Source organism: Eulemur rufifrons, chromosome 29 (genome assembly GCF_041146395.1).
Source record: "Eulemur rufifrons isolate Redbay chromosome 29, OSU_ERuf_1, whole genome shotgun sequence".
NCBI lineage: Eukaryota > Metazoa > Chordata > Mammalia > Primates > Lemuridae > Eulemur > Eulemur rufifrons.
This window is the reverse complement of record NC_091011.1, coordinates 17,090,982-17,107,098: the sequence shown is the minus strand read 5'-3', so window position 1 is coordinate 17,107,098 and position 16,117 is coordinate 17,090,982. Positions and strand designations below refer to the sequence as shown.

At 40.3% G+C, this 16,117-nt stretch overlaps 1 protein-coding gene across 1 annotated transcript; it reads right to left on the bottom strand.

Annotated features, from left to right (window-relative positions):
• Positions 1–3,243: 3,243 nt before the first annotated feature.
• SFRP4 (secreted frizzled related protein 4) lies at positions 3,244–12,233 on the bottom strand. The gene is made up of 6 exons (XM_069462154.1): positions 11,774–12,233; positions 10,454–10,534; positions 10,292–10,357; positions 8,251–8,449; positions 5,410–5,473; positions 3,244–3,429 (listed from the first exon to the last, which is right to left on the bottom strand). Exons 1-6 carry the CDS (start codon positions 12,216–12,218, stop codon positions 3,244–3,246), a joined length of 1,041 nt encoding a protein of 346 aa, XP_069318255.1. The 5' UTR covers positions 12,219–12,233.
• Between the last annotated feature and the right edge of the window lie 3,884 nt (positions 12,234–16,117).

Sequence of the window (16,117 nt, the reverse complement as noted above, 5' to 3'; positions counted from 1 at the left end):
CACCCTCAAGCTAATACAGTCAAGAGGTTTTGTGGGAGGATATATTATAATAGACAATCTTACAGGTATCCAAAGAGAGAAACTCTACATGTGGTCAGACTGCATTGGTTCAGAACTGGAAAGTAAGAACTAAGGCTGTTTATGTAAGTTTGTGTATGTTTTAAAAGGAGGCTGGACAGAGAAAATCTATTGGAAGCTCTGCTGTAGTCTAATTCTTCAGTTTCTCTTATTAACCAGTTGTATTATTAAATTTGATTCATTAAAAAAATTTAGGATGTTGCCTAGGCTTTTCCCAGCAGGCAAGAACTCTCTCTACCTATTTGTCTAATTGTTTGTCTATCTTTATGTCCATGTATGTACCGAATATACATGGGAATATATATTTGAGGTGCTCAGTCATTCATTTCCCCAGCTGCCTGGAGTATTGCAAGTGTTGAGAATGTTGTCAGCTCATGGCTCACAGATGTAGGAAGGAGGTTCATCCAAGGTGACCACCAGTTCCAAACTCAAAACAAAAAATATGGGGAGGGAGAAACAATCTTGGTGAGAAGTTGGAAAGTCAGCACTTTCCTATACCTATAGTCCAAGCATTCTGGGATGTAATTGACAATGTGATCAAGAATGATCCTTGCTGAGTGCACTCCCTGTCCCAACAATGCTATGTAAATGAACTTATCCCAAGGCACTAATTAAAGATATGCACAGGTGTTTGGCTATGGAGATGTTTATTCAGTTATTCAGTATGTTCAATTAAGACACAATATAAATGCCCAAGTGAAGAAGGATTTGTGGAGTAATGCATACCATGGAATACAATACAGCCATTATAAATGAGGTGGTATCAGCTTTCTTGATGTGAAAACTAATCTCAATAAAGAGAGAGCTGAGTGAAGGAGGCAGATTATGAAACAGTATGTATAGTAGGCTTCTACTTTTATTTTTTCAAAGCATTATAGAAATGCATAGGAAACACCTGGAGAATTATATGCCAAAATACTAATAGTAATTACTTCTTACTCTTACTTCTTACTGCAGTGGTAAGTGGGATTAGGTAGGATTTTAATTACATTCGTTTTGATTTTGTGCATTTATGGAATGCTTTGTGGAGAATATATGCTTACTGTGTTAGCAAAAGACCAAAAAAATTGTTTTTCTTAAAAAAAAATGCTTCCAGTTGCCCACAATTATAAAATTTGGTGATAAAATATTGTAAAATAAGTTGTTTTTTTTTTCCTGATTAAGATCTCCCAACTCTCAAATAATTCCCATTTCAGAGATGGAACCTCAATTCTCCTCTCCATATATTTATATCCTCTCACATCTATTTAGGTGAAGAAAATATTTAAGTGAGAATATCAAATTTTTGGCACTCACAGGAAGGCCTCCCATGCATGTCATGGTACTCTCAGTGTGGGCTGATGAACATTTTCAATTTTTTCATGACAGATAACTGAACAGTAACCTGGTTAATCTTTTATCAGTTAAACTAATAAATGTGCCTCACTTAGTTAAGTTTTTGTGTAACAGACAGTATATAATTTCATTTAAATATTCAAAGTAAATGTTGCTTAAATTTGTAAAGTCATCTCCAAACTCTTACTACTTTTAGTTTTGCACTTACTTTTTTTTTCACATAACTGTTTTTCTATTTTTCATGGAAATTTCCATTTCCAATTCCCTTTCCCCAAAGAATCCCTACTGTGTGCTAAGGCAGTAAGCTAGGCTATGGATGCCTTTTAATGGCTTTTCCAAGGATTATTGAGGTTGGATGTTATCTGAAACACCTACCTGGTTTTGCTTAAGGGCCAAAGAGGTTTGGCTTTTATAGCGCAGGATCACACACTGAGCATTTTATTGGTACCCTGTGTAGGTCGATCTACTGGGTTCCTTTAACTCTACCACCCAAGGTTAGTAATGCAGCAAAGTTAAGCTTTCAGGAGGAGGTGGGTGCATGCCCCAGCTTCTCATTAGCCCAACTTGTCCACTCTCCCCTGGCTTACCCACACGCCTCACTTCTGTGTCCCAGTGACTACAGAGATGACATTAAATCATCTGTTTAATTGTCTTGCGTGAATGCAACATATCACTTACCCCTTCTCTGAAAAGCAGGGATGATGGCAAAGCTAAAGGAGAGATTATTCAAAGCTTTCAGATTGTTCTGCTACCTCTATGCATGATGAGGGGAACAAACGCCCTCAGTCCCATTCCCCAGTCGGAGGGCCGAGTGTGGCAGCAGGCTGGGAATCCACCTTGGCGTCCCAGCCCTCTCACCGCGGCTCCACAGCACTGCTGTGAGCACCAGCAATCGGCAGGGAGAAAATTCTCTCAAGGTTTGACAGGCAAGATACTAGGATATCCTGGGAAGTGAGATGGGGACCACACTTCTCTTGTTGTGGGTGTAAAACACTTGAGAGTTGACCAGCTAATTAGTACCTAAATCACAATGGGAAACAAATTACTGTTTCTGGCACTGTTTAGAAGGTATTGAGGAGAAGCATTGTGATCATGAAATCAGGGCATCTCCATCATGACATGGTAACCAGAAAACAAGAATCCAGAAGTTGGTCTGCCTGTCTTCTTTATTTATTTTTCATTATTATTATTTTAGTTTTTAGAGTTTCTAGCTAAAAACAGCACAAAGTCTTCTTTGTAAAAACCACATTGTAATTTTCAATATGTTACTTTCCTCGATTTTTCAAAAATCCCTTTTCAACACAGAAATTCTTCTGTAGACAGTCGACACAAAATCTTGTAAACATTCATTCCCCTTGCTTTCCTCCTTAGAAGCAGTTATGTTTTCAATTACATTTTAAAACATCATTAACATTGTAACAAGAGAAGTCAAATAGAAATAAAATATATCGTAAAAAATTAGATGTTTTATTTGAAATATGGCATTTATTTTACAATGCACATATTAGGTCAAATTGTAAAAAAGCATTATTTTCCCCACACAGAGATCTCATAGAGTATGCACACAGGTTACTATGAATGCAATAAGCTTTTTCCACCAGCTTTAACGCACCTTCCATACCAAAGGGCAAACCTACCACTATGGCCTGTGGTGACTTAAAAAGAAAAATTGAAGCATATCATTAAGAAAAATGCTGCAAGATGTGTCTATGAGGAGTACGGCAGTGAGTTGTTAAGGCAGGGGACGCGTGGCCTTACATAGGCGGTCCCACGCAATGCCCGACCTCATGCTGTAAGGAAGCGAAGTCTCCATCTTGGAAAGTAGTTAGCTCATGCTTTTTTCACATTTGTTCTCTTTTGGGCACTCCTAGCTTGAATGTTCTTCTTGGGGCTGGCTGGTTTGGGAGCAGGTGGCTTTCCTTTCGGTTTCGGAGGATTACTACGACTGGTGCGCCCAGTTGCTTTCTTCTTGTCCTGAATTGTTCTCCGCTGTTCCCGCAGCCTCTCTTCCCACTGCTGGGAGGCAATTTGTAAACATGACTATCAAATACATCTCACCCCTTTGTGCTGTTGAATTGATACCAGAAATGAAGGCAAGTTTTTCAGTGTAATAGACTAATCATAATAGCGACCCTATGTGGTGCATTTCTCATGTACTGGGTGATTTGGAAAGTGCTCAGCATACAATGAAGTCTTGGCATACGTTCATTTCATTGAAACTCACATCTAGGCAGGCACTATTGTCAGCGTTATGAAACAAGCACACAGAGGTGATTTGCAGAAGACCACAGAGCTGGTAAATATCAGAGCCGGGATTCAAATTCACCCACTCTAACTCCAGAGGCCAAGGACCTCACCTATGCAAGTCTGACCACTGTCTCTATAATGCAACATTCCTACACAGCAAAGCCTTCCGAAAAGGCTCGGACACGGCCAAAAGCAGAAGTTTATGAAGCCTCACTGGGAAGTGAGGAGTTTGTTACCACGCTTAACATGTTCACCTAATTCTCCCACATCCAAAGTAAGACAGAAGCCCCTACATCTAGCAATCCACTAAAGTGCTAGCTACCCAGAACCAATGGGAAATAACTTATTCTGAAAAATCAAGTTTCCTGGATAGCAAAGGGTTTATTCTTTAAATAGCTAGCTCATGTAAGAAACAAATGAAAAAGTGAGTCCAGTTGAATAGACACTGCTTTACATTATAACACAGATGTCCCTGCTTTGTTAGAGTACCTTTCATTTAGCAAAACGTTTGGGCATGACCATAGGCCAGGCATTGTTCTAGCACAAGCAGTGCAACAAAAAGAAAAACACAGTCCCCACTCTCCTAGGGCACAATTCTAGTCTATTCTAAAATAATCAACTCATTGCCGTATGTTGCTATCATATGGTGATATTTTCAAATTCTTACTGAAATTTACTGGAATATTTGCTGCCAAAGTTAATGGCCCAAACAGCTATGAATCTTGAAAGCTTTCTTTCCTCTCAGCAATCTCAAGGCCTTATGGTCGGCTTGCTTTCTCCACCGATGCTTCTAATCTGCTGTAGTCATGGAAACCAGATAACCAATCCTGCTAGAATTTTCTGTCTAGTAAAACTAAGCATGCTCCTGAGCAGCTCATGTACATTTGAGTGTGAGTTTTTAAGCTCAGATTTAACCCAGCAGTGTCTGGTTCTGTTATCCAGAAATGCCCTGAGTAGGGGAGACTGTGTTGTAACTACGTTTTCCACAAGTCAATTAGTAATCTATACTATTCCTTGCCCAAGAATTTTTATTAGTGCAAACTAAGAGAGCACAGGCAATGGCAGTATATTCTGTGAACTTGAAAACACAAATTTTCCTGAATATAGCTAAACAAATTTTCAAGAGAGGGGATGCTTTAAAAACTTCAAACCAATCACCTGATGTCTTTAGTTCTGAGATGATTTCACATCTCTGGGCAAGAAACTATTCTAACTCCTCTAATTGAATTACCAATATTTCTATGAGGTTACCACTAAAATTAAGGATTTGGCCACAAAATAATTACTTTTCACATATGATTTTTTTAACAAAAATCTTAAATTATTTTACATACAGGAAAAGATTCTGCTATGTATAGTGATGGTGTGAGTTTCAGAACTAGGTATTCACACCCCTACAATTACAGGTTGGTTTTAATACCAGTGGATATTAATTCTGCTAAAATATCTCACAGCTCACTAAAACAATTAAATGCAAAACAATAAAGAAACAAAAAAACTAACTCAATCTGGAAATAACCAATAAATTAGTAGTGAACACAAGTAAATCACCTTTTTAGTTGAATGATAGGTTTCTGATAAAAATTCCACGTGAGAATAGCTATACTCTTAATCACCTATTCAAAAGTCAAATACTGTTGCTATTGCTGGCTCCTATAAGAGCTTGGAGATGAAAGACTGAGGAATTCCCAAATTCCATAGAATTCCTGTAAAAGCATCCATATTCACAGTATTGTTAGTTATACTTACTATAGATCTTTTACTAAGTTGATCTCTCCATTTTTCAACTATGCAATTTTCAAGAAGCATCATCCTGAAAAAAAGTAATTTATCCTAATAAGCAGCTTTTCATTATAAAAGAAAAAAGTTTAAAAATATGGAAAATTGTAAGAAAAAATCTTTAATAACTATTAACCCCATAATCCACCTATCTACCACTTATATTTTATTGGTATTTCCTTTCATTCTTCCCTGTACCTAGGTACATTTTTAGATCACACTGTATATTTAGATCATGCTGCACATATCCTTTTATCATATTACACAAATTTTCTGTTATAATTATAATAATTCAAAAATATAGTAATAATATAGCATTACAACTATGGACATCTATAAAATATTTAACCATATATATATATATATATATATATACTGTTGAACTCCCCCTTTTGTTCAGCTATTATTACCAGTGTTGCATTGAATATTTTTGTATATAATAGTGTGCACTGGCTTATTTCTTTAGGACAGTTTTCCAAAAGTAGAATAACTGGGCCAAAGGGTATGTATTTTTTTTTTTAAGATCTTCAATACATAGTGCCAAGTTGTTTTCAAAATGGTTACACTTTCATCCAATTCACTAACATTAAGAATTAGGTAAAAATGGAATTTTGTTTTCATTTAAATTTTGGAATTAAGGTGGTAAACTGTTTTAAATATTTTTTTTACTATCTGTATTTCTTCTGGAACTTGTCTGTATAGACTTACATACATATATAGGTCTATATTGTGGTCTCAATGTTTTAAATATTAATTTGTATGAACTATAGAGGAAGGTAACCGTTTATCATATCTATCATGAATATTTTTCTCAATTTTTAGTTGCTAGTTTATTTTTACTTGTGATTTTTGCATATACAATATTAGGCAGTCAGATATATATAGTGATAATTTCCCTTGTAATTTCTTACATTACTTTTATGTTTACAAAGTACTTTGCCTTTAAAATATCACAGTCACTTAATCTTTTTTGATTACGTTCTTTTTTTTTTTTTTTTTTTTTTTTTTTTGAGACAGAGTCTCACTCTGTTGCCCAGGCTAGAGTGAGTGCCGTGGCGTCAGCCTAGCTCACAGCAACCTCAAACTCCTGAGCTCAAGCGATCCTCCTGTCTCAGCCTCCCGAGTAGCTGGGACTACAGGCATGCACCACCATGCCCGGCTAATTTTTTCTATATATATATATTTTTTAGCTGTCCATATAATTTCTTTCTATTTTTAGTAGAGATGGGGTCTCGCTCTTGCTCAGGCTGGTCTCGAACTCCTGAGCTCAAACGATCCGCCCACCTCGGCCTCCCAGAGTGCTAGGATTACAGGCGTGAGCCACTGCGCCCGGCCACGTTCTTAAAATATTTATCTCTTTAATCCACTTGAAATTTATTTTATAGTACAGTATAAAGTGAATAAAATGTACCATTTTTCCAAATTAGAATATTTGCAACATTTACTAAATAATACATTTGTTTTCTATTGGTTTGCCATGTTTCCTTCATAATAAAAAGATCCTTTATGCATTAGAATATGTTTCAAGAATTTTCCCCTGTTTTATTTATCTATATATCTACTTTTGTGCCCCGTGGTTTTAACAAGTATAGTTTTATATCGGTTTTGCAGGCCTCATGGGCAGATTTCCTCTCATCACTCTTATTTTCAAAATCTCCTTTACATGGCCTTAAGCAGTTTGTTTTTCCAAATGATCATTAGGATTATATGTGAATACATAAATTCCAATCATCCAAAATTATTCTTACTGGGATGGATTTACAATCCATTCATCTCTTACACAGAATTTAAGGACTAGTAACCTGACATCCTCCACTGCATTTAGCACTGCAGCAGATACAAACACCATGTAAAAGATGAACCCAGAAACCTTAAGTGCTCCCCTAGAGAGACAAGATACAAGCAGACGAATGACTTTAAAGCTAAGAACACAAGGGAATACACACAGTGTGAGAAGGGTGCTCAAGTGCTGACAGAATACAGAATAATAAATTATGCAAGTAAGGCTATTTTCTTTTTGAAGAAATGGGGTCTTGGGCTATATGAAGAAGAAACAGATGAACATTAATAGCAGAGAATGAAAGGATGACTTACTCTATAAAAATGAGTGATTTTGCTAGAGAAGTACATTGAGTAAGTTATGAAGACCATCCCAGAACCTGGGCTGAAGAGTTTGACTTTATATTATTAAAAATGTACCAATATATGAAAAGATGACAAGGAAAGAGAAGTGGAGAAGACAGACACTCTCAGCTGGAGATACGTGTGTATGTGCGCAAGTGTGTGTGAAGCATGTATTTGTTGATACTTTGCCTTGTGATCATTTGAATTGAGATTCACATATTCTTAGATTCAGAAGTCACCTTAAAGTTTGTGTGTGTGTATACAATACTCTATCAAGCAAATATTATGACATGTATATAAGGAAAACATGGGAAACCATAGTCTCAAATGGCTACTTACTTATCTGTAAGTTATTAAAGAGACCTTTAAAAATTCAGTATTTGCCATGCTAAGATTGTTTGAATGATTTGAAAAGAATTGTTCTTACTCAAAATAATTTGAAATCAGTTTGGATTCTGAAATTGATTTTTAAAGATTTCATTTAAATACTCATATTCCCATGTTTCCTTCATTCTATGAGGAATTAGTCGATATTTGTGATAGCCCAGCAAAGGCATCTGTTAAAACTGCCTTTTAAAAACGAACTACTGGCGCTGTTTTGTTGTTTTTGAAACCACAACTGCTAAATGAGACCTATGTTTCTGTGAGCAGTGTGCAGACAGTTCCTCCTGCCCCTTTTGTGCCTACCTTGAACGCCACTCATAACACATGATGAGAACATCTTGATGGGGCAGGATGTGGGGGCACTGGCAAGAGGAATTCGTAATGAGTGGGACTTGAGTTCGAGGGATGGGTGAGGAGGACTTGAAGATCTCTTTTACATCCACCACTGTCGTTACTTCATTACAGCCACTCCTCTGAACAGCTTTTATTTTGGCATGAATAACTGCAATTTAAAAATAGATAAAAGTGTTGTTGAAGTCTTTGGGAAAAAACTAGGTCTGGTGTATCCAAGCCAACTCCTGAGCCTCTCTTAAGGAATCACTCCTGTAATTATGGTCATGTCCAAGTAGCCAAAATGCAGGCAAAAAGCCCACACAGTCATATGCTAAATGTAAGGCATCCCATATTGTAAACATTGTCTTAAAAATTCTGAATCATACTGCAAGATGGGAAAGCAAACTAAGAAGCAGGCTTTAGTTTGGGTTCTGCCATTAGGTCAGTGAAAATTCCACAGAAACATTTATTTGTTTATATTCTCCCTTGTAATGATCTGAGGTTAGGATCGTATATTCTCAGAATCAGAAGTCGCCTTAAAGTTTGATTTCTTCAATCACTTATCTGATGTTTGAACTTGTTCTGTTTTATAGAATAGTTATTGGAGTCATAATATTTTCAAACTAGAAGGAGTCTTTAAGGATTATTTTTCTCAGTCCTTTAGTTTCAGACTGACAACGTGAGACCAAAGGCGAGTAGAGACCGAACTGCTATTACAGATGGCTGCTAATGGCACCGGCTCTGATCAAGTTTTAAATTTTGGCTTCTTTGGTCCCTTGCTATTAATGCCTCCCATAGAGTTGTAATCATTCTTGGATTCCATCCTGGGAAGCTGGCTTATGAAGGAGCCAAAGGACTAAAGTAGAAAGTGATTTTATCATTAAGGTAGTTCCAAGGCTGTGACACCCAGAGAACAGCATGACAGTGAAACCCTGAGGCTGGCTCTTGGCAGTTGAGGAACTAAGCAGATCAGATTAAGATGATATCTACATAGAATAGGCTTTAAGGAAAAAACTACTGGGAAAGATAAAGAATTTTTTGCTGTTGTTGAATTACCCACATTGGCTATGTATGATTCTCAAATCTGATAGTTTAGTAAGAGGTTCTTTTTTTCAGATTGCAATGATCCTTCTACTTTCATGTGTGATATATATCCTAAAGTTTCTTATTGATATAAAATTTCAGTTTGAATATGAAAACTAAGTTAGCAAATAAAATGAACATTTTTCCCCAAATAACTTTGTTATTTTAGCAGAAATAACTTAAGAAATGCAATAAAATAAAAAATAGCCGGTCCAAACAGACATTTTAAAAGAACATATTTTTAATAAATTTACTTTCAAATGATGACAGAATTAAAATTACTTATTCAAATATTTACTATTTGAAATATCATGATTAACTTAGTATTTGAAGAAAATGCGGAATGGTTCTTTACAATAAGAGAGAGGAGGGCATTTAAACTATTTCAATAGTGTATCCTTAGCCATAGGGTTTTGTGATTAGCATGTTTTCCCACAATTTCTTTAAGATGTTAAATATTTGTATCTGTTTATAAGTAAAAAGGTACAGGGGCAGATTTTAATTCTCTGGGCTTCTGGGCCTTAATCCTCTGGGCCGCCAATATTCAAATCCATCCAGACATTCAAACCCATCCTTCCTGCAGCAATGAAACCTCAAGAAGAGACCAGGTGGGGTGTGCCATCTGGGATGAACAGCGCTTCTCACCAAGACAAGGAGGCTCAAGATGTCAAACTTTTAATCTGATCTACATAACTGTTCTCACCTGGATATTTTCCATTTTTTTTCCCATTTGATTTACTCAGAAAAGCAAAAAGTTTTACAATTGTTATGTGTCATGTAGAACCCACAAAATTGATTAGAAAAATCATCAACCCTCTTCTTTACTTTGTGACTAGTAGATCTGGCCTTAGCAGTGACAAACTTATTGAGATTCCAGCTTTGTAAAGTGCCAAGTTTCAAAAGTAAAGGGCTTTATCAGATGACTTACCATAGCTGTAGTTTTTGCTCAGATATGTTGCCAAAGTTGGCTTCACCTTTTTGCACTTGCACCGATCTACAGAAAGTAAAAGAGAGACAGCAAGTGGGAAAAGGGTTCAGAATCGCTCTGGGGAGGAGAAGGAGAGGGAGCTTTGAGGACAAAAGAACTCACCAGGGCTTAGGCGTTTACAGTCAACGTCAAGAGGCCTTTCCTGTACCATCATGTCTGGTGTGATGTCTATCCACTTAACATCTGAAACGCAAACAGGGCCACATGGGTGTGGTTGGTGATTTGGTGTGTTCACCCAATTGGAATAAAGAACTATCTGAAGATATAAACTTACACAGCATCATAACAAGAACAGTACTTGATAGTAAAAATGGCATGTGATTATCAATGGCTTCTTTTATAATGACATCCCAGGGCTTAGGAAAGGAGTCTTTTGGGTGAGACTTTGCCTATCCAAGCACAAATGATGTGAATGTATGTCCATTTAACCTGGCTGGTACATAGAGGTACACACACCTTGTTCCTTCTCAAAGCCATATTAAAATGTTGAATTTCCAAGTTGACAGTTTGCACTAATCAAAATAACTAAAATATTTCCAAATCCCCACCTCATATTTTCCAGTACAGAAACAGTCCATAGCTACATAACCAAAACCAAGGATAATCCTCTATCATTTACATAATTTAAGCAATAAATTTTTTCCCTAAAACTCTGAATTGGAGTTTCACTTAACCGCTCCTCCTTCATGTTTAAAGCAATGCTCTGAAGTATCACTTCAGACACTACACTACAGCAAGACTTTATGTTCAAATATGGGATAACCTAGGTCAGAGAAAGCGTGGATAAAAGAATGCAAAAATATTCTTAGGCTTCATTTCAAGAAGTGAATTTAAACCTGTTCCTTCTTCCTAGAAAAGCAGCCAAATGACCAAAGAGGAAGAGGAAGCAGAGATCAGATTAACTAAAATGCCACAGTAGTTGGCTCCTGGTCAATGGTCATGAAACACAAGTCACAATTCTCCAGGGTCACTGCATTTACAAACCTCACTCCTGGCTGGGGAGTGATGACCATTACTGCTTTTTCAGAAAGGACTTCTAAGAAGTAGCATTAAATGTAGAGCATATTAGCACTTTCCTAGTGAGAGTGTTGTAACCATTAAATGAGTTAATACGTGTAATATGCTTAACACTTGCTCAGATACATAGTGCTACCGGTTTGCTGTTGTTATTTGTTGTTACTGTAAGTGAAGGCATTGCCAGTGGCTCCCTTTGTAAGCGGTGCTTAGCTTCTGAGATTCCCGTGGGGAAATTAGACTTTTTCAGAATTGCACCCCGCCCCTACCTCCTCCTCTAATCCTCTTACTGAAGTAGGATAGGGGGCTGACCACCCGCTGGCAGCCTTAGGTGTGGCCGCCCAGTTCTCAGTGGCAGCAACAGCCCTGGGTGCCTCCTCACCTCCCTCATCCTCCCCCAGGCCCCACCTTCCGGGAGATCAGTGACGATGGCTTCAGGCGAGATGCACACACCACGGTCGTAGACAGGCAGGTCGTCGCAGGCCAGGTTCTCGGGCCAGCTGTGGTTGTACATCTTCATGAGAGGCTCGCAGTCGTCGCGCGCGCGTTGGCACACCGACTTACAGGGCTTGATGGGGTCGTGCAGGAACTCCAGGGTGCAGATGGGCGCGTACATGGCGCAGAGGAAGAAGCGCAGCACGGCGCTGCAGTTCACGTCCACCAGCTCCTCGTACTGCTCGATGGCCAGGATGGCGTTCTCCTGCGTGCTGTGGTGCAGGTGGTTGGGCATCCGCGTGATGTTCCAGGGCATGTGTCGGCACATGGGGATGCGCACCGCCTCGCAGGGTGCGCCGCGCACGCCCAGCGCCAGGCGCAGCCACAGGCACAGCGCCACCAGAACGGAGAGGAGCATGGCACTGTCCTCCCGCGCTGCGACCCCGACAGGCAGAAAGGGCCCTTTTCTTCGCGCTCCCCTAGTCTCGCCCTGTGCCGTCTCGGAGGAGGAAGTCCTTTGTGGGCGCAGGAGCGTTCCTGTCCCCAAGCTCCAGTCGGCAGCAACGCGGGGCCGCAGGGTCCGGCCGCGGATCTCTGCCGTCTGGCGCACAGGGCACTAGCAGCGCCAGCCCTCAGCCTCCGGGGCGCCAACCCGCCCGGGCAGCTCCAGTCTCGGACCCCGCAGCTCCGAGCGCAGCCAGCCACGGCCATTGCGGGACCCTATTTATCCCGACACCTCCCCTGACGTGGGCTCTGAACGCTCTCTTGGCAGCGGCAGGCGCGGCGCGGCGCGGGGGCTCCCCCTCGGCTGCCCCACCCCCAGGCCTCCGCGAGCAGGAGCGGTGACATCATCTCCTCCCGGTTACAGCCCAGGGCTGTAATCCTGCTTTCCCCAAAGTCCCTCCTTTTTAGTCTGGCCAGTCCTTTTTCTTCGGACCAAGAAAAAGAGCCTCTAGCAGTTGTTTTGAACACCGGATACAAGAAGGGGCAAGAGAGACTTTCAAGAGAGGGAAAGATGCTTTTTTTTTTTTCTTTTTTTTTTTTTTTGAGTGAAAGCTGAACTTGGCTTCTGCGGCCTTAGTTTCTTAAGGATAGAGTTGGAGAGCAATGGGAACTGCCGCTGCCCTCTAATTCCGAAACATACTTGCTTTCTCCAGTAGGGGGCGTGAGGAGCGCTGAGGACAGTAGTGAGACTACCTTGCCCCGCCAGGGGAGAGTGCAGGAAAGGCTGGAACAGAATGGACACGTTATATAAGCCAGCCCACCCCGCCCCTAGTTGTGTGGAGTTTGTTTTTGTTGTTGTTGTTGTTGTTGTTGTGGCTAGCAGACATGAGTTTTGGCTGAAGTTTTTCCAGGTAGCAATTGGTTTGTACCTGCTCCAGGAACTCAATAAAATTGCTGGAAGGTGCGATTGTATTTTTTAGTTTGGGAAATGTCTTCCATCTACCAACATTGCCCCTTCCTTCTAGATGAAACCCAGGAGAAAACAAAGAAAACTTTGGACACCACAGTCTGAAACATTTTTTTCTCCTTCATGCCAAACAATTTCCAACCCAGCAGCTTAAAGTCTTGATTTTTCATGTGCGTGGAGACTGTTACTTGATTTGAGTAAGAAGCTGTGTACCATGGAAAGCAAGTATGTATGCTCTGTTTCCTCTTTTATCTTATTTGCATTAGGGAGAGGTAGTAAATCCAACTGCTGGCTCAGCTATCCACAGAAAAGGGACCCTTTATTGTTGTAAGGCATATCAATCTTCAGGCAGTAAGACTTCTGGTATATGATATTTTCTTAGGGCATAAGCAATATGGAAATGTATTCTCTTAATGTTAATCTTCAAAACATAGTTTAATCTGAACTTAAGGCAGACAGGCTTTTTCTTTCCAAAGCTTAAACCCACAAAGTTAGGTTAGTTTTGATCTCCACCAGGACTAAGATTTAAAATAGCTGAGGAAAAAACAAGCACGGCTAACAACTAATGGGAATTTACAATGGGCAAGGCATGAAGCTAAGCATTTTAAAAGCATTGTCTTATTTTTTCCAGGAACATGAATTAAACATAGTAAGTTAAAAGGATAAATGAGATGGGTACATTTCAGGATTCACCTAAAGATTCCAGTTCTATTTAACGGAAGCCCAGGGTGTCCTAATACAGCCAGGCCAATCTAGAGAGGTATTCTAGTGTCCTACAGAACATGTATCAAGCTCCAAAGATGCCAAACCAGGCTAGTAAAATATCATGAAAGGAAAATACAGATCATTATCTCAAGCCATTTCAGCAATAAAATCTAATGAGTCTAAATCTCTTGCTTAGTGAGAAGGATTTTCAGTCGGAGTTCCTACCAGGGGAGCAAGAGAAAGAGCTGAACTATGTATCCTTTTCCTATGAATTGGTTGGGGAGGGCAGATTTGGACAGGGATCAAACATCTGCAGCCAGTTTGAACCTGCTGCATCTGTTTATGCAAGTACCAATCACAAAGTCTCATGGGCTTTTCTGATGGCATGTCCTTTAAGAAGGGGTGAGGGGAAGTGAAGAGCCCTTCTTTCTAAAGCTCTTTGTTTACCTCACTAGGCCACTGGCAGTATGTCTCTAGTGTTTATACAGAGAGGAGGCAGCAGGGAGGGGTTCATCAGGAGAAGCTGTCAACTCCCCTTCTCTTCATGCTATGATTCTAGAATATTCCACTTTAGCATCCAACTCATTATCACCTTACATTTATTTGCCAAAGTGTGGTAACTGAGGAAGTTGCCCTGGTCAGTGGCTTCTTTCTGGTGACTCCTTTTCAAGGTCCTCAAGTGCTTGCTCCTTTATCCACCCTTTAAATATCTGGAGCTCTGTAAGGCTCCATCCTCAGCCCTCTTTTCACTTTCAATGCTCCCCTCTACTCCAGGTTTTCTGAGCCTCGGCATTTTTGACATTTGAGGCCAGATAATTCTTTATTGGTGGGGATAGCTTTCCTGTGCATTGTAGGAAGTTTAGTAGCATCCCTGGCCCCCACCTGCTAAATGTCAGTGGCAGCCTTCTCCCCATCCCCCTTGTAACAATCAAACATGTCTTCAGATATTGCCAAATGCCAAATGTCCTTTGGGGCTCAAAATTGCCCCCAGGAAACACTGTTTCACTCTTTGGCTTCAATTATCACCTATATGCCCATGGCCTCTAAATCCAAAAACTCTCCTGGTTTCTGGAAGTATTTACCCAACTGTCCTCTGGGTATTTCCACCAGAATATCCTGTAATCATCTCAAAGTCAACCAATCCTAAAATGAATTTATCTTCTTTCTTCACTCAGGACTGACTTCCCAGTGCCCCAAACCAGAAACCTCTCCTTCTGAATCTAAATCCTTCTTTATAGTTCCCTACTCCCTTCCACTCTCTCCATTCCATCCACCTCTGCCTTAGCTCAGGCAGGATGTTGTGCCAGGATCATAACAGCAGCTTCCTCTGCCGTCTCCTGCCATCTGTCTGGCCCTGCCCATTCTCCACACTGTAACCTGAGTGAGCTTCCCAAGGCAGACACACCTGATGGTGCCCCTCCCAAGCTGTAGATTGATTGATGGTTCTCACTGTCCTCATTATTGACAGCAAAATCCTTAAAATGAGTGATATGGCTCCAGATTACCCTCTGCCTTGTACTTGAACCCAACACTATGCTCATTTTCTCTTGTTCTCATGTCCTTCATTCAGGAATGTTCTCTTTCACTTTCACCTGGCTCTTTCTTCCTCATCCTTGAAATGTAGCTCAAAGGGAAAGAAGCTATAAACTTGGAAAGAGTCTTTCCTTTTAGTTGCTTTCTTTTTTCTTGATTCCATAATTTAGATCCTAGCATTACATAAACATAAACCCAGTTAACTTTGTTCTTGAAGATGCTAAGCACCCCAGACACACAGACCACTTGGCTTGTAGTATTGCCCGGCAATGGGAGGGGAGCAGTCTCCCTGCAATGTGACCTTCAGACAATGTCCTGAACTAGGCTGAACCCTAGGGCCTATCCCTAGTTCAGTCCTAGGCTGAACCCAAGGGCCTATCCCTAGTTCCCTGGACTCTTCGTTGAGATTGGGGCAGGAAAGGGGCCATACGGAAGAGCTAGTATCATTTCTTAAGGAAGGGACCTGTCTTTCCACTCTTAATTTGGAGGAAAAAGTTTGCAGTTTTGACAAGGGCACAGTATGTGGGGGCACAGCAAGTGCGGTAGCTCTGCTTTCTTGATCTTGACCTAGAAATTGGCCCCCAGCATGTGATCGCCTATTGAACACTGCAGTTAGTGGAGAAACATACCCCTTCTCAGCACAGGCCCCCACCCCCTTCTAAAACACG